The sequence below is a fragment of the Pollachius pollachius genome, assembly GCF_949987615.1.
Source record: "Pollachius pollachius genome assembly, chromosome: 10".
NCBI classification, from domain to species: domain Eukaryota; kingdom Metazoa; phylum Chordata; class Actinopteri; order Gadiformes; family Gadidae; genus Pollachius; species Pollachius pollachius.
This window is the reverse complement of record NC_136943.1, coordinates 20,752,981-20,771,889: the sequence shown is the minus strand read 5'-3', so window position 1 is coordinate 20,771,889 and position 18,909 is coordinate 20,752,981. Positions and strand designations below refer to the sequence as shown.

Here is an 18,909-nt window from a genome sequence, read left to right as displayed (position 1 = left end):
TACTCTACTTTCAAACTAATACACCAACACAACCACCTCCCTCAAACCCTGCCCTAATGCACCTTCCCTTGTACACCACCTGCACACTAAGACCCCACCTCCATCATCAACCCAATACGCCACCTCCACACAGATACACCACATCCACCACCTTCCACCTCCTCCCTGAAACAACACCCTAATTCACCACCTGCACCCTAATGCACCATCTACACACTAAGACACCACCTCCACCTCCTCCCTGAAACAACACCCTAATTCACCACCTGCGCCCTGATACAGCACCCACATCCTAAGACACCACCTCCACCGTGATACAATCCACCATCTGTACACCAACGCACCTCCTCCACACTGCGTGCTGCTGTGTGTGAGTGTTTGATGCCTCTGGCCGTTGACGTGGTGAGCTGTCACTTCGCTGTGTGACAGACCACTTGAACACATAGATACAGGTCAGAGTTTATAAAGGGATGTGTGTCACTATGTGTCATGAGCAAGTGTATTTACTTTACCTCAGTGTATAATGGAATAGTATAGTACAATGGATTAGAATTGAATATGAGAGAATGATCATTTCCACAGTCATTAGCTTTATCTAACATTACCGTGTGACACGTTTTCTTTGACAAAACAATAGAAAACCATACACAGTTCGCCTTTCATGCATTATAATTACATATTTGTAGGAATTAGCTTCACTCTGAATGCCAATTCAAACCAGTGTCTGCTTCACTACTCTCTAATGAACAGCCGACAAGAAGTGCTATGCCCCGCCCACTACTTACTCATTACATTACATCCTATCTGATTGGCTGTGTTTTTAGGAGGGGGGCTGTGTTGACTTTGTGCTTCTGTGATTGGCTCAGGAGGAGCAGCTGCTGAGTCACGAGAGCAAGTTGCAGCAGATGAGTCAGGAGCTGGAGGAGCACCGGAAGAGCCCGCCCTCCCCCGACCCCAAGAGCCGCGCCTGGGAGGAGTACCGCATCAAGGAGCACTACCTCACCTACGAGGTCTGCTGGGCCCCCCCCCCCCCACACACACACACACACAAACACACACACACACACACACACACACCCTCACCTACGAGGTCTGCTGGGGCCCCTCACACACACACACACACACACACACCCTCACCTACGAGGTCTGCTGGGGCCCCTCACACACACACACACACACACACACCCTCACCTACGAGGTCTGCTGGGGCCCCTCACACACACACACACACACACACACACACACAAACACGCCCACACACACACAAAAGTTCAAAAGTTTGGGCCCACTTAGAATTGTCTTCAATGAAGATAACATTAAATTAATCAGAAATACAGTCTAGACATTGTTAATGTGGTAAATTACAGATTTTTTATGGAATATCTACATAGGTGTACAGAGGCCCATTTCCAGCACCCATCACTCCTCTAATGTACGTTTAGAAAACCCTTGTGCAATTATGTTAGCACAGCTGAAAACTGTTGAATAAAAGTGTGAGTTTTCATGGGAAACATGAAATTGTCTGGGTGACCCCAAACTTTTGAACGGTAGTGTATATATTTATGAATATGTATAAAGTATGACACCTCATCCACTCCCAGTAGAGCATCGCTGGTGCAACTGTCCCTGTGATGGTCACTGATGGTCACTGTGATGGTCTGTGATGGTCTCTGTGATGGTCACTGATGGTCTCTGATGATCTCTGATTGTCACTGTAATGGTCTCTGATGGTCTCTTTGTTTGTCACTGGGATAGTTGTAGTTTGTTCATGGGATGTATGAGGTCCGATCACTGATGGTTTTGTTGGTATATCATATCTATGATCTATATACATATAGATCAGTGGAGGCTTCTCCATTGAGGAGAGGGAGGAAGATCCTCCTTAACATTGTTGAGAATAAAAAATGTAGATTGCCCAGACTACTGTAATGAATTAATGCCCTGAAATATGACAACTTTAATGCCTTTGAATATATAATGTTTGTTTCCCTGGGTAAAGGGACATTAGCACCCCCTATCGCCACTTGACAATTACTTCAGGGAGGACGTTCCTCCCTCAGCCTCCATTGACTCCCATTCATTTCCCCGAAAGTACTGGCGGCCGGTGAATAACATGCGTTTCAATGGGAGAGAGGAGGAAAGTCCTCCCCCGAGTGGGTGTGACCTTAAGGGGTCTGATTCGCACAAAAATCTATTTGCGCTGCGCTATGAACCAATAAGCAGGATCCCTGGCTGGTGAGCAGTGTTGCCAGATTGGGCAGATTTCCCTCCTAATTGGGCTACTTTTAACCACGTTAGGCTGGAAAAATTAGCATTGGGCGAGAAATCTACCCAATCTGGCAACGCTGTCGATAACAAACCTGCTCTGCTTGCATTGCCACTCAGAGATGCAAAGCAGGTGAAATCATCTGAAGGATAACGAGATTCTAACATTTGCAAATAAAGTGTACAATGGAAACATTGGAAACAGAGGACATTGTTCATGTTTAATTACACAAAGCATTCCATTCATTGAGTTACAATGCTAAGTTAGCGACCAAAGAAAAAGGTTGACCACTTCGCAAAATCGAGATCACCAAAAGTAATGGCAACGTCAGTGATGTGGGTGCTACATGGTTTGCTAGGTACTCATGGCTTACTGGTAGCATCTCTAGCAATCGACTGTATTGCTGGCCCTGTTTGCTAATGAATAATGGCAAATCTCCAACGTGGGCTGTTCATGGTTTCACTGATGTGAAAAATCTTGATAGGGCAACCAAACGCCACGACAAGTGTCAAGTTCACGTTGGTGCTGCTATGCGACTTTCCTTGGTAGGCACCATGCCTATAGATCAGGTTGTTTGAAATAATGTTCTTGTTCTTTTACTAGTTTGTTACTCTGACCGTTCTGTTTGATATTGTGGAAAGGGTGTGGAAAGGGTGAATGATTCAGAGCATGATGTTGAAATGGCATCACTTTTGGTCTTGAGACTTTTCTTAAAACAATTGTAACTGAAAATAAACATAACTAAATTACAACCAATAACTTCAGTCATTGAGGGCAAAAATAGGCCCAGATTTTTCTATTTACTTTTACAAATCAAGAGTAGGCCTGATTTGACTAATGGGCTTTGCATCCTTTCCTTCTGCCCTTACAGTCCATTTCAAAGACATGCTGCCCACCAGCTTTCAAATTACAGTGATGCCACTGGTGGCTTTGTATCAATTTTATTCACATAACTATCCCTCCCAACTATTTTGTAGTTCACCAAAACACCCTGAAACAACTTGAGTCTCACATTCTTATGCCACCATACACCAACAGTGCATGCAGGCCAATGGCAACCAAGCGCGCAGTCCTTCCTCCCTCACTTTAAAAACCACCAGCCGCCACTGATATAGATCTATAGCTATCAATATCTAAAGATAGCTATAGATCATTTTATATGTATATATAAAGTGCCCCAATTGATAAATTATACCATCAAATTGAATCAAATCTTACTTAATATTACTAACCCCCTCTGTCTCCCATCACTAACCCCCGATCTCTCTCTCCCTCCCCTTACTTACCCCCTCTCTCTCCCATCACTAACCCTGGTCTCTCTCTCTCTCTCCCATCACTAAGCCCTGGTCTCTCTCTCTCCCTCCCATCACTAACCCGGTCTCTCTCTCCCTCCCATTACTATCCCCCTCTCTCTCCCATCACTAACCCCCGCTCTCTCTCTCCCTCCCATTACTAACCCCCTCTCTCTCCCATCACTAACCCTGGTCTCTCTCTCTCTCTCCCATCACTAACCCCTGGTCTCTCTCTCTCCCTCCCATCACTAACCCGGTCTCTCTCTCCCTCCCATTACTAACCCCCTCTCTCTCCCATCACTAACCCCCGGTCTCTCTCTCCCTCCCATTACTATCCCCCTCTCTCTCCCATCACTAACCCCCGGTCTCTCTCTCCCTCCCATTACTAACCCCCGGTCTCTCTCTCTCTCTCCCATCACTAACCCCCGGTCTCTCTCTCCCTCCCATTACTAACCCCCGGTCTCTCTCTCTCTCTCCCATCACTAACCCCCGGTCTCTCTCTCTCTCTCCCATCACTAACCCCCGGTCTCTCTCTCTCTCTCCCATCACTAACCCCCGGTCTCTCTCTCTCTCTCCCCCTGTGAGCAGAAGGGGCGCTACGAGAGCTACATGGGGCTGCTGCAGGCCAAGCTGCGGGCGGAGACGGACGACCTGGAGAAGATCGAGGCCAGCGTGATGCTGGCCACGGGGCCGGAGGTGCCCCGCGCCGGGGGGGCCCTGCTCCGCAAGACACAGTCCTCGCCCTCCATCAGCCAGCACGCCCAGGGGCCTCCGAACGGCCGCGCGTCCGGTCGCACCGGCCCCGGGCAGCGGAGCTGAACCAGCCCCCCCGTCCCGCCTTCCTCCTCCGCCTCCTCCATCATCATCATCATCAGGGCCAACCCCCCCCAACTCTGTTAAACAAGCTCCGAGCAGTCACATCATGGATGAACAACCTTTCGTCGTGGAGTCTCCGTCTCCACGGTGATGCTCCCTGAGCAAAATATGAAGAACGCCCCCCCCCCCCCCCCCCCACCGTCTGAAGAGAAGCCCCCCCCTTATGGACGCACGTCCCACGTGATCACTACGGATCAATAACTCTGTCTGAAACCACGTCGTCAGTATTATTTGTGCAGCAGCCTCTGCCCCCTTCTTTGTAGAAGCAGATTTAAGTTATGATATTTTTTTATGTTTGGATTTTGGACAGACCACAAGCGAATAACTGTAGCATTTTGTCTCGTCCCCGCTCCCCTGCTTGTGTGTGGACACGTGCGTGCGTGTGTGTGTGAACACGTATGAATGTGTGTGTGTGTGTGCATGTGGGTGTGTGTGTATGTGTGTGGCTGCGTGATGTCAACATTATTATGAAAGAACTACAACAATGGCTGCTCTCTGGAAGAACTTCGGGACATTGAAGTACGACCCCCCTTCTGGGTGGAGCCTATTTATTTATTTATTTCATATCGTGGAGACATTGTCGACCCGCGATCGGATTGGCTCACGCGTTCCGGCTCTTCTATTTGATTGACCCTTACACACATGAACCACACAGAACAATCTTTGGCCACAGCCACACATTCCTGCCTTGCTTGAAATCACCTGCACTCTATATACCCCTGTTTAGAACGTGTCGTTGAAGCTTGTGAAATGTTCCTGGTCCTCACAATGTAATGACCCAGACCCGCAGAGTGGCTTTGTCATAACGTCTGGGGTTGTGTTTCTGCAGCCTTGATGTACAGCAGCAATATGCATTCTACTCTTCTCACTCCTGACTCCAGAATCATGTGAATCTGAAAGAGACCGAGAGCGGTCTGTGTGTTCTAATTTGGATAAAGAGATCCCTCTGCCGTGGACTGGGTTTTTTGTGTAGGTCACGGTGGTCAGCGTCATGGAGGAAGGAAGCAGCTGGACTTTTTAAAAGTAGCCTGAGCCCCGGGTGGGCCAGAGACCCCGGAGACTTCCTGGAGGTCTCTTCTCAGCTTCCGAGCCGGAATCGAACAGGAAACTCATGTGTGGAAGGACTACGATTGAACACAGAAAAAGTGTGTGCTTCTGGATGGTGTGTTTATGTGTAATGTTTTGTGTGGGTGTTCTGTTTACGCACCCGTGGGTTTTGTGTTTGCAAACATCTTTGCGTGTGTGTGTGTGTGTGTGTGTGTGTGATTGAGAGAGAATGCACACACTGCATGTTTGCATGCCGTTAAGTGCTTGCAGTTGAGACAGGGTTTCTACAGACAGAACAGGGTGGTAACATCAGGGAACCAGGGTTTTATTCCTTTGTAAGATGACATGTTTGAACCCCTATTCAGCATGTGTATGTGTGAAGTAGGACTTCTAACACAAACGTAAAATGGTTTACCGCCAGCTACATAACACAAATCAACTCGCTAATCAAACGACGAAAGACCTCACCGCCTTCAGTCCCCACAGACCCGGTGTGTTTCTCCTTCTGTGCGGAGACGTTCGCAGACCGCTCTCAGACACGTCTATTCATTAGAGTGTCTTGTCCGAGGACACTGGGGTGCAAACCGCGTATCGCTGGCGGTATTCACGACGTTACGACGGCGTGAGAGTGTAGAGGTCAAGGCACGGAGCGGGTGTTTTTTTACGGTCGTCTGGTTGGTTGGTTTAGCAGCGGGCCTGCTGGTCAGACTGGCGAAGGGACCTATCTCTGGGGATCCACCGACGGCGTTACCACAGACACCAGTTCTTCATCATGGCGAGGAGGAGGAGGAGGGCGGACCTTTGCTTCTAACTAGGAAGGAGTTCTTTTATAGACAAAGGGGGGACCTGGGACACATTGAGTCTCTTCTTGTTTTTATGTTTCTTTGTACCAAGGTGGTTTTCAAAGTGTTTTCGGTTTGGAAGCTGACCTTTTCTGATCGAGAGGCGATAGGGTGGGCTGGGGTGTGAAGGTACTGCAATTGATAAGCACCTTAACTGATCACTGTCGCTTTTACACACACACACACACACACACACACGCAGGTATGATTCTCTTATGAATAAAGCTTTGACACAACTGTAGATCGGCTCAGCTTTTGCCCTTCCTACCCCAACCCTAGCCCCCCCTCCCCACCTTTCACTCGCCCCCATGGACAGGAGACGGGGTTGGACGCCTGGGCCTGGTGGAAGCTATGGGACTTACCCTCCGACTCGAGGCTTCTCTGAGGTGGGGGGATTGGATGGTGAATGAACATTACATCTGGATTCTGGTGAGTCGCTGGACCACATGGTTTGTATATTCCAGTAGAAGAGTCGCCAGATCTCCCGAACTGACCTTCTCCCCTTTTCTAAAGCTGACTCGTAAGAATATATATATATATGTACATATATATATACACCCCTTGTAGTCACTTTGGCTGTCGTGCTAGGGTAGGCCTGTGCTGTAACATAGATTGTGAGCGAAAAAATAATATTGAAACTGTTGATTCGTTTATTTAAGGAAATGACAACTAAGGCGCTTCGATGTCACCGTTGAACATACTTTTTGTTCTTTATTTGGTTGTCAATTTGTTTGTATATCCGATGTGTTTCCGGACTGGATACTGAACTAATGTAAAGGACATATTTACTGGGTAGTCCGTGCTTCATAAAGTAAGCTTTTATACACATTGTTGTGATTGTGTTTCTTTATTTCTGCCGCCTCAAATGTTTTATCTGAAAGTTGATCCTGATTGATTCCTCACTTGCCCTGGAAGAGCCGAAAAGACAGGATTAATCTCTCTGAAATTCATCATCATCTGTGGTTGTGTTAGCCTGAGATTCTTTAGAAATATTAATCTAATGTATTTATTTATTTATTATTGGGGAAATAAATCAGAATGGTTATTTGGTTCTCCTTTGTATCACCATGGAAATAAAAACCTGCAGAGGTCTGTGTGATGGAGGAAGAGGAACAGAGTACCTAACTAACCTAACCCTTTACGGCACCCATTGCACTTCCTCTTCAATAATATATAGTTCTTCTATATGATATACAGGGAGCAGGATAACCTGATTCAGGTGCGTTTCTGTAGCCTAGCACTTCATCACAATCAGCACAATACCAAATGGCTTTTTAAACATTTAAGTGCGATTTGATGAGTTGTGTTGTTGCGATGGACACATAGACAGGAAGAATGTGCAGCAGCTGGGTGGACCAGCAGAAACATACTGACATCAAGGCTAAAGCCATCCATGAAAGACAATCTGACTCATAGTGGATTACATTAACATATCTGACACAATAATGTAGGCCTGGGGTGTCCCGGTGGCACACCGGTTAGAGCGAGTACCATTTAGGTCCAGTCCTTGCCACAGTGAACCGGGTCTGATTCCTGCCCATGGTCCTTTGCTGCATGTGCTTCCCTCTCTCTGCCATACCTTCCCAAATACATAAAAATAATGCAGACCTATAGAAACCAGACTGAGAAGAGCCTGGATAACAGCAGTGTACGTACCTATACTAAATTGTTCAGTAGTCAGGTGTGGTTAAAGATAGCTTATATACACCTCAGTCAGCTTAAAATAGGGCAGGGGTACATTATAAAGCAATGGCAGACTATAAGCTTATAGGGCCGTAACGTGGAAAAGGGACTCAAGTTATGAGTGTCCTTGGGTTTCGTTTCTCAGTGGGTGGGTTGGGGCAGAATAGCGTAGCAGCAAGGACCTCCAGGGAAACCCCCAATGTGTGGTTCCTATACATGGTGCAAGATGCCTTTACCCCCCCTAGCTGCAGCCTATGAATCCACTGCAAGTTGCTTTGAATAAAAGTGTCTGCTAAATGACTATGCTTAGCGCTACACTAGGCACTGTCCCCACAAAGCCCTGGGTTCACTTGAGTTCATCTATGACCCTGATTAAGGTCAAACATACATCTGATCTGGGGAGAACTTTTACTTTGAAGTCCTTGGTTCTGAAGCGGGCCGGACGGTGCTGAACCAAAAGGGCAGGGTCTGAGGCTCAAGCAGCGGTGAAGAGACACGGACACGTGGAATGGACTCTTTATTGCGCGGTTATTCAGACGACAGCTTCCTCAACATCAAAACAAACAGCAACGTACAAAACAACACAGCCTTTTTTTGCCATCAAAGGAAATTTAATAAGGTAGTGAGAGTACATAAACAGAAATAAATGAGGAGTGAGGACGCCAGTTAGAATGATGTTAGGATGTTTTAGGATGAGCTGGATGTCAAAGCCAAAGTAAGCACCATCTTCATGTAGTCAGGGGAAAAGGCCGTATTCCACTGGGGAATACTCTAGAAGGTGGGGGCGATCAGGGAGGAGGAGGGGGGGACATGATACAAGAGGATTGTTATCACAGTTTTTCAGACGTTTTTACCAAAAGAAAAAGGAAAAAGGAACAATATCGGTGTAGCACTACTTAATCATGCAATTTACTTTAGTAACCCTTCTGACACAGACAAAATATATTTCAATAAGTACAACTCAGTACATCTCTGTCCAGCAATAGTCACAAAGCCTGCAATTTATACTCTTTGAATGTGAGATCCCTATCAAAAATAATATGCAGATTTTTTAATTTTTCTTAATATATCTAAAGTGCAAGTATTTATCCATTTTTTTATTCAATGCTTTCTGTAAGTATAAAATACGAAGGAAAAAAACAGCAATATGTTTTTCCTGTTAACATTGTATATTTTTTTGAAAGGAGGAGCATCATATATAACAAACCATATATATATATATATATATTTATATATATATATTTATATACACACACGCCACAGATAAAATATTTGTTGAAAGATACAACATATCATTTCATATGGGGGATGGTAAGGGGATCTGACCATATGGTGACATGGATATGGTTTTTGTGCATGGAACCCACCCCTTCAGCTCAAGGATTCATTTCCAACATCATATTCATAATGTCTTCAAAAACATTTCAGGTACCATTCCTATTTTTTTTTCACTACACACAACAGTAGCCTATACAGTCTGCAAACATGATGGACCCTAGTTATAATAATCTGTGCAAACGAAGGATGTGGGGAACTCAACCACTGCATTCTCTCTCCATTGTTTCTGATGTGTCATAGAGTGCTTGGCTTGGACCAGAGGCTCTGATTGGCTGTGCGAGCATCTGGAAGTGTAAATGGCCAGTTCAAAAGAAATCAAAAACAAACAAAATAGAAAATCGACAGCACTTGCGCGGTTGGCCAGTGTGTGGAACACCTTGTGGGCGTTTGGAGTCGGCCGTCTGAAAGGGTTTGCTCGAGCAAAGCCAGACAGAAGGGTGATATTTCAATTTGAACATGTGTTACATTACAGTCAGATACATCAGCCATGAATAGTCCCATGTTGCACACTGCAATGATAAGCAGATCAATAGACACACACGCACACACACACACACACACACACACGCACACACACACACACACACACACACACACACACACACACACACACACACACACACACACACACACACCTACAGATGTAGCCATGACAACAGTACTAGTTTTGTGCATGGACCACATGCAACAATATTTGACCAGTAAAACGTTTCCAGGACTGGTTTGATCATTGATTGATAAGACCGTTACCAGATTCATATCACCATACGCGTGTCTGACAAAATCATAAAAGATACACACATCAACAGGAGTAGTAGTAGCAAGCACAGCAGTTCTAAGGAAAAATAGTCGCAGAGTAGGGGGTTTTGACTAGGGCCTCAGAAGTTATCGCGATTGCCTTATATTACGCTTAATAGGTCATTCCCAGCCTCCTCCCTTCAGCGTGCCCTCTGCCGCGCGCACGCTGCTCCTAGCCGCGGTGACACCGCACCACTCGATAACTGACATTTTAAAGCAAACACGTCTGAAAGTGAGAAAATAACCTTCCATTTTGAACTTGAATCCTTGTATACAGATCAGGGTGCATTGTGGGTAGGCCTATGCAACATGGCTGCAAGGTCACCTTCTGTTTTTTTTAAGTAGCACTCTGTGCTCGTTCCTATAGACTAGATTAGACTGCATCTCGTTTGCACCATTTTAACGATCATTCTCTTATTTTTTTAAATGCACCCGAGTGCACTCACGGCCATCTTTGTAGTTCCTAATCTCCAGGGGCCAGACCCTTGCAGGCCGCACTGAGTGCGGATAAGTGTCTGGGAAGAAAGCTCTCGTCAAACATGTTAGTGAAGAATTTGCCCAGAAGATTGTTCTGTTTTCCGCTCTTGACAGAGCTGTGACACAGCTGACAGTAGTGGTCCTGGGGTCATCTGATCGACAAGAGATCTCTCTGCTCTTTGTCATTCAACTTTGTGCGTGAATTTTCCCGCACTTTAGTGTAACGTGCAAGAGTCTGGCCCTGCAAGATCACCACCTCACTGACCCGAAATGACTGAAGAAGTTTGCATGATTCGGCGGACATCATGTCGTGGTCACAGACGTAACAGTCCGTTTAGCCTCACCCCTTTTAATAACTGTCTGCAAGGAGAAAAGACAACCTTTTGAAACTTTGGGAGGGAAGAAAAAAGTGCTTTTCGAGTGAGGCAAAAAGTGAAGTCAATAAGCAGATGCAGACTGTATTTGGCCAATGGTGGAGAAGGGAAAAGAGAAGAGGAACGTGACTTTTCTTTTGATTTCCAGTTCTTAGTGTGGCCTACAGGAGGCTTCGTTTCAAATCAACGTGAGGCCAGAGAACTATTTCCTGGGATCAGCAGAGGATGTGCAGACCCGAGGGCCGACCCAAACACAACCCGCCGCCCCGTGATGTGGGGACGCGTCAAAGCCCAGGTTACTGCCTTTCTTCGCTTCCTGGAACGAGGACAGGATAAGGTAACTAGGAAATAGAAGTGCCGTGGTCGTCCACTAGGGGAGTGACTGAGCCACTAATCCCACACTCCTCCACACACTCGGGCTGCCGTCCACAGTGCAGTGCCAGGCTTCTCTGGGCCTTTCAGCAGCACTCTTGAGACAAACTTTGGACCCCGAAACACCCTGCTTCAGCCAGATGGGATCTAACCACCTACCCCCTCCCCCCCCCCCCGCACTCCAACTATTTCCTTGGCTCCATCAAAACAGCCGAGCTCCATCGAGAATAAATCAAGTTTATAGAAAGATGGAGAAGAGAGAGAAACAGAGGGAGAATGAGGAGGACCGGATTAGGGCGTTTTGTTTCTGTTTTAGCCCCAGATGTGCACTGGCACAGGTTCTCTGGCAGGGCAGGCAGCGCCTGGGCTTTTCAGTAACATTAATAGGGCCGTCTACCTGCTGGGGCCTTTTCCATACAAACACACACACACACACACACACACACACACACACACACACACACACACACACACACACACACACACACACACACACACACACAGTCTGTGCTCGCAGACATCCAGGCGTTGGGAACTGTCTGTCCCTCTCTGCCTCTCCCCGGCCGGTGGCAGGTCACTTTCTGGTGATCGGTCTGGCTGTGCCTGGCTGGTATAAGACCCATCTAATCCAGCCTACTTTAAATAAACCTGATAGGGGGAAGTTAGCAGCTCACTCTGCGCCTCGCTGATTGTTAACTAATGCGCAGACAAACGGTTTGAGGTCAACCGGGTCGAAGCCGAAGGAATATTCTGCCGAGTCTGTTAGGTGCCGTTGCTACGTAGGGAGTGGGTCAGGGAGGGGGGGAAGTGAGGTGTCGGGTGGATTATCCGAATCAAAATGGAAATGGGTTCGTGTTTTATGAACACAATTTCACCGGGCGGGCCTTCGATTTTAGGGGCGAGCGGTCAGCAGGACTGGAAGGAGTGCGGCCCTCCGAGGGGAAGGGGAGAAAAAAAGAGGGTAGAAAAAAGGAAAACGAACTCAGTGACCCGCCATTGCCACCACTGAGCTCTGTCCTCGGGCCCCGCTGCAGGCGGAGAGACGCAGGCAGAGAGACAGCCCGACTCAAAGGGCTGCCTCTCAGCCTCACCTGCTATCAACCGCCCCGCACAAGGCGACACACAGGAAGACTTCCTCTGGCCACGCACGGCCGTTGTGTTCTGTTTGTTAAAGGGGGCAGTTCTACAAAGCTGTATTCAATATTCACCAGTGGCTACTCACTGTTAGCAGGGAGAGGCCTTGGTAAGGAAGAGGGGGCATTACATTTTAATGTGTTGTCGCGTCACGCGCACGTGTGTGTGTGTCTGTGTGCGTGCTAGCCAAGGACTCAAATTCCCATGATGCTCCACTGTTATGCCGTTACAGAGAACGTGACATAGGAGACATAATGGAGGGCCTTCCTAAACTCTCTGCTCAGTGTGTAAAGTGTCCAAGCAAGAGACGCGGACTGGGCTTGACCTTGCTTTTTTGTCCAGGGGGTAATTCTACAGGGGAGGGGGAACGCAAAACACTGAGACTAGTCTACACCGAGAACAGACAAGGCAGCCCACCTCACCATCGCTCAGACTGTTTTTTTTTTGCCGTTTTTCTTTCGCTATAGGATGAACTCCCACATAAGAGCAAGTGCCTCAGGAGAAAGACTTCACATTTCGGTAATATGATGCAGAATTATCAACCTCGTTGTCATGCTTCTCAAATATCTATCGATCACATAGCCTATACATCTTTTTTACATATATGTTTAATAAGAGTCTATACATGTGATACAATGCCACTATTGGCACGTACACAATATTGCACACTAGTGAGAAACGTCCAGCCTCAGCCAGTGGACCCCCCGCCGCCCGAGAGAGAGAGGGAGAGAAGGAGACCGACACGTCACAGGACACTGGGCGATCAAATGTGTATACAACTTTTGAGGACAACAAAAAGCATAACCTTTATAATAATAATATTCATAATAATAATAATGCAAAAGTGACAGGCGAGGGCCCCCTGGGAACTATCAAGGGGCTGTAGCACCATAAGGAGAGAGATACTGCCTGGGCCCCGACTCTCAGGGGACTCACGTCTTTACCACAGCGGGGTCCCGGTGTAGAGGGCCTTGCCTCTCTACAGGGCCTGGCCTGGCTCTCTATGCAGCATCTACCTCCACTCTGACGGATGTCCTCATCCAACCCCCGGCCGGCGACCGCTTTTAACGCTAGGGTGCCGGTGGTGCCCCCCCCCACCTCAGCTGGTGTCACCGCAGAGCTCCCACCTGGTGCCATGCGGGCCTACACACACCACAGGCCCTCCCACAGCCACGGCCTGGCCTCATCCTCCTGGGGCTGTCCTGAACAGGGCAGAGACCGCCTTCGTTTCACTCTGTACCACAGCTGGGAAGCCTCCCAGTGTGTTCACGTCGTTTAATGCGAAGAAGATGGGCCCGGCACGCAACGAGCGTCAAGCACAGCCTCGCACTTCCTGGCCTACGGCGCTCATCAATGAAACGTACGGACCACGTGAGGACACGTAAACGAGTGGAGTGTATAAGGCACCGAGTTGTAATGACGTCAGAGAGGATGCCTTGGACGCAGTCGCGCGCTGCGCCAACGCCTCTTTTTGTTTTGTTTTCCACGCCTGGCGCTCCCACAGGTGGGCCGTATCGTTTCGCATCCCCCTCCTTCCAGAAGGGGAAAAGGAAAAGTATTTTACCCGCAGAAAACGTGGGCATTTTAAAAATGATTTTTTTTTTAACTGCTGATTCACAAAATCATAATTAGTACATCTAAGTTAGCACTTTTTTCATTAAGTTTATATGGACATGGTGACACGAGATTGGATGCTGAATAGTAGCGCACAGAGATACACGCATCCCGTTCATTCACACGCAACACAGGCTAGTCGTTTGATTTGTAACCAATCCCATAATAGCATGGACAAAATGCTGCCATTAGCCAGCTACTCTTGGGTTAAAATGAAGACTAAAGCCTACCTTACTAAAGGTCTATTCAGACATGAATCTCCGCATGCTGAGCGTTAATAAGCCTGTGGTGCGCCTGTCACACTCTTTAAGCGCTCATCTTTATTCTAGGCTACGAATATAATAAACTTTGCATCTGTTGTTCAAATTTTGGTTTTTAGAAAGTCCACAATATATATTCTCTTTGTGCTGATGTCAAATACTCTTTAAACTTTAAGACCGTAATTTGTTGTAGTTATTTCGGTATCCTCTGTATTAATAGATATATATCTGGTTTCGTTTTTTGTTTAAATCTTAATATAGCTCTCTATTATTATTATCATCATATTTTTTTTTACCATTTTGAAAATCATTTGATTCGAAATAGCTTCGAAGGTGTGCAAAATCTGTGGTGTGGTCGATACACTCAGTTCATTGTCACGTTTAGATCAAGTAGGTAAAAACAACAGTTCATATCTTACAGGTGAGTCTTGGTAGCAGCACGGTCGGTCAGTGGGGAGGGGGGGGGGGGCGTCCAGTACAATGCGCGAGGAGGTGACAGCCGAGGCGCTGCCATGTCTGTGGAGGTTGTGTGTGTGGGGGGGGAGGGTGGGGGGGGGGGAGATGGGAGAGAGGGGGAGGTTGGGGGGGATGGTGGTAGTGTTGTTGGTGGTGGTGATGGTGGGGGTGATTCCCTTGGAATTCTCTCGTCTCTATTTTACAGTTAAAGTCTGTTATTTTTCTTAAAGTTCAGTTTTTTGTCTGCGTGGTTCATGTATTTTTTCATCATCTCTTTTCACTCTTCTTCTTTTCCGCCTCCGCCGCCGCGTGCGGCTCCGCGTCAGTCGTCGTCTCCCTCGTCGCCCCCGTGCGGCCCCTCGGGGAGCAGCTCGGAGGCGCGCTTCTCTCTACTCCTCTCCTGGATCTTCCTCATCTCGTCCGCGTACTTACAGAAGGTGTTGCCGAATTTGGACCACACTTTGCACGGCACCGTGATGGAGTTCCGGTAGGTGGGTTTCACCTCGCTGACCCGCATGAAGACGCCGTATTTATTGGAGCCCACGTCGAAGAAGAAGCGCTTGTTGTCGACCGTCAACGAGGTGCCCTCGGGCAGCTCCGCCGGCTCTTCGTCTACCCCGTAGTCGTCGATGAGTTTGGCCAAAGCGTCGCGGAACTCGATCAGCCCCTGGGCCGGTAGAGCGATGGTCTGGCCTTGTGCGCTTCCCAATCCGGGCCCCCGATTAACGGTCTGTCGGATCCTGAGGAACCGCCCCCTCTGGTTCTCTTTCAGATCCATGTAATATTTCCGATTCTCCCGTACCAGAAATTCGCTCTTGAGCGCGCGTCGAGGCTCATCCTGCACAATGTCCGGGTTGCTCGGGCCTAGCTGGGCGTAATGTTCGATAAAGTCGCCGAGATAATCGCGGAACTCCACGGCCACAGACATGGAGAGAGTGAGGCGGCTCTTATTTCCCCCAGCCCCGACCTCGGCTATCTTTAGGAAGCGGCCTTTAGCATTCTGCTTCACGTCCAGGTAGAAGCGCTTGTTCTGGATATCGACGCGCTTCGAGGCGAGCTCTTCGGTGTCGTGCTGCAGACGCGACACGGCGCCCATCGCGCCCGGAGGCAGCGAGCCGGGGCCTGCCGCGGGCCCTCCGTGGTCACTGCCACTGTCTCTGTCCGCCATGATGCTGCCTCCCTGCTTACCTTCCACCGTCTCCCTCTGCCTGCTGCAACCTCGACTGCCTGTCAAACCACTCCGCCGCTCTATCGCGAGACTCGGGGCTCAGATGAGAACTAAGAAATAGAAAAAATGAAAGCCGCTACTGTAATGGGTTATAGTCCGCTGGAGCAGCGTGGTGCGTTCAAGACCAACGCGTCTTGCTGCCCGCAACGTTGTGTGTGATACGAGAAGGCATATCGACTTACAGACATATAGACATATAGAGAAACACACACACACACACACACACACACACACACACACACACACACACACACACACACACACACACACACACACACACACATACATATATATATATATATAGACATGTAGACTTATAGACATATATACATAAAGACATATAGACATATTTATTTATGTACTTTCAACTATTATGCAAAATAGGAGCTCATGAATGCAGGTGTTTGGAGATTAAACCTACATGAATGCTGGATACCTTGGAACATATATTTAATGAAAATAAACCTGCAATTTGCTATATATTTACAAACCAAAAACCAGAATAAGCTAAGCAGTGATGAAAGCCTTTACAACATCAGTTGCATATTCTGCACATTGTTTTTTTTATGCAGTGCAAGATGGCCTCTTAAACCGTTTATTAATTAGAACAAAAACTAGATGGCTAATTTCTGTTTATTAACTAAAAGATGTGAGACGTCTGGATTAAACTACAACTAAACTAACTACTACCTAATTAGCCACAATTTAAGTTTGTTGAGCAACTTAAGTTCAATGACTGAGGTTCTGCAATGCCACAGGCTGCAAAACCCTGTCCTTCAGGTGGGAATGAATTCAGAATGCGCTCAGAGCCATTTCTTTACCAAAATGGTTAGGGTTATATGAGGGCTAGGTTGAGGTCTCACATCAAAATAGATGTTTGCGTGCTTTTAGCAGGCAATGGAATGGTTCAGCAGCACGGTGGACAAAATAGAGAGACAAATGCAGAGATACAACTAAAGCTAAAAGCAGAGACTAAATGCTCAAAATCACTTATCTTTCCATTGGCACATATTTCATTTTGATTGGTGCAATGAGAATGTCATTAGGACAATGATAATGTCATTATAGGACAAGCATCAGTTTGTGACAAAAATAGTACAATGATACAATCAATCTATAACAATAATAGGGTCAGTATAAGACAGTGAAGGTGTCTGTTTGTGACGATGAGCAGTTGAAGTATGAGGCAGCCCTACTGGTGAGGGCAGGGTGTCAGGTATCCAGTTGAACAGTTTAAGGTAATAAGATTATCTCAAAGTAAATAATGTACAAATATAAAAATGAACAATAGCAAGAACGAATGTGCAATCATAAGGATCTATATAGGAATATTATTACTCAAAAGAAGAATTCTAAAATTGCCCATTTAGATAGATGTCTCCTATGAATATGTTAATACACAAATATTGTATTAAGATTAAAGTTGAATGCTGAAGATATATTGAAGAACAGCCTCCAGGTAACCTGATAGGACAGGTAATACAGACAAAGTGAATCAGTATGTGTGTGATTATTCGTTTATTTTTCTGATTCATGACGCCTGCCTTTGTGTGTGTTTGTATGCAAAGGAAACATATTGTTAAATGAGCTTTATTAATTAATCAAAAGTGAGCAAATGAATGAATGAATTGAATAACTAGTATTAGGTAATAATAACCTAATGTACACTTATATACAATGACAGAATAAATACCCAACACAACAAAGTTGTAAAACATAAAGGTTTTTCGGTTATACAACGAATTCAAGTCAAACAAGCACTAAGAGGATAGAAGGCTTTCGCAAGGAATACATGATAACATATTTCTCTACATGATGTCATGTACTGAGGTTAGACGTTTGAGAGGAATGTGTGTCTGTGTCTGACCAGTAGGGGGCAGCGCTCTTTCTCTGGAGACCCTCCACCCAACAAACACTCACTGTGCGCGGGTGTATCAGGCTTTGGATATAGGCTCCAAACCGAGTGAGTTATTAAATGACGTCATGTTCATGGTTCAGGGATGATGTCCTCAGATCACCATAGCGGCCACCTTTATGGTGGCTGGCTTTCCTTAGGCCTGGTTTAACTATAATTAGTCCACTTAAAAGTGAATGAATGAGATGGATTAATGGGTAGCGCGACGAGCAAAAGGCCATTAGACACGTTTATTTATTTATTGTTTTCTATTGAACTTTTAGACACAATTCAAGTGTTAATGTTCAGGCCTTAAGTCACAATCTAAGGCACAATAGATGTGTACGCTCGTCGATGAGCTCATTGTTTCCATCCTTGAGTCTCAGCCCATTTAGCGTCGCCCATTCAGCACCACGGACAGCGGCGGCGTCCTGAAGTTAGTATTGATCGGCCGCGCGACCCGTAGCTCTACACAGCAGCCTCCAGGAAAGGAAAAACCTAAACCACGTCTACAGTGTTGCCAGATTGGGTCCGTTTTTCCGTCCAATCTGGCCCACTTTGGCAACACTGCACGTCGACACTTGGGATTTCTTGTCGTGAACTTGATGCAGAGTGTAATAGCTTCTTAATGGTGGGCTCCATCGTCACCGTTTACTGGCAAAAGGGAATTCGCTCTATATATATAGGCTACCCAAACTGACCTATGGAATGCCATTTAAATATTACATATCTATATATTAAATATTAAATATCATATATTTAATAAATGTATGGATAAATATGGCTATGAAATAAATAAACGAGGCATAATTATATAAATGTATAATTTCGTCAATATATGGAAATGAATAAATACGTTTATAACTGAAAAATTACGTTTTTTCAAAAGGACTACTTTTATTTCAGATGACTCTTATTTCATAATTCCGCATTTATTTATTTAATAGCAAATTTATTT

At 46.4% G+C, this 18,909-nt stretch overlaps 2 protein-coding genes across 2 annotated transcripts in view; one reads left to right on the top strand and one right to left on the bottom strand.

Annotated features, from left to right (window-relative positions):
- psd2 (pleckstrin and Sec7 domain containing 2) overlaps window positions 1-7,140 on the top strand; it is a 38,474-nt gene extending 31,334 nt beyond the window's left edge. Inside the window, exons 14-15 of the mRNA XM_079745001.1 lie at window positions 867-1,010; window positions 4,147-7,140. Of these exons, the coding sequence (XP_079601127.1) occupies window positions 867-1,010; window positions 4,147-4,377 (375 nt within the window). The 3' untranslated portion in view covers window positions 4,378-7,140. The remainder of the gene's footprint in view (window positions 1-866; window positions 1,011-4,146) is intronic.
- A 1,477-nt stretch (window positions 7,141-8,617) lies between these two features.
- purab (purine-rich element binding protein Ab) lies at window positions 8,618-16,027 on the bottom strand. The gene has a single exon (XM_079745263.1). It carries the CDS (start codon window positions 15,995-15,997, stop codon window positions 15,152-15,154), a length of 846 nt encoding a protein of 281 aa, XP_079601389.1. The 5' UTR covers window positions 15,998-16,027; the 3' UTR covers window positions 8,618-15,151.
- Window positions 16,028-18,909: the final 2,882 nt, after the last annotated feature.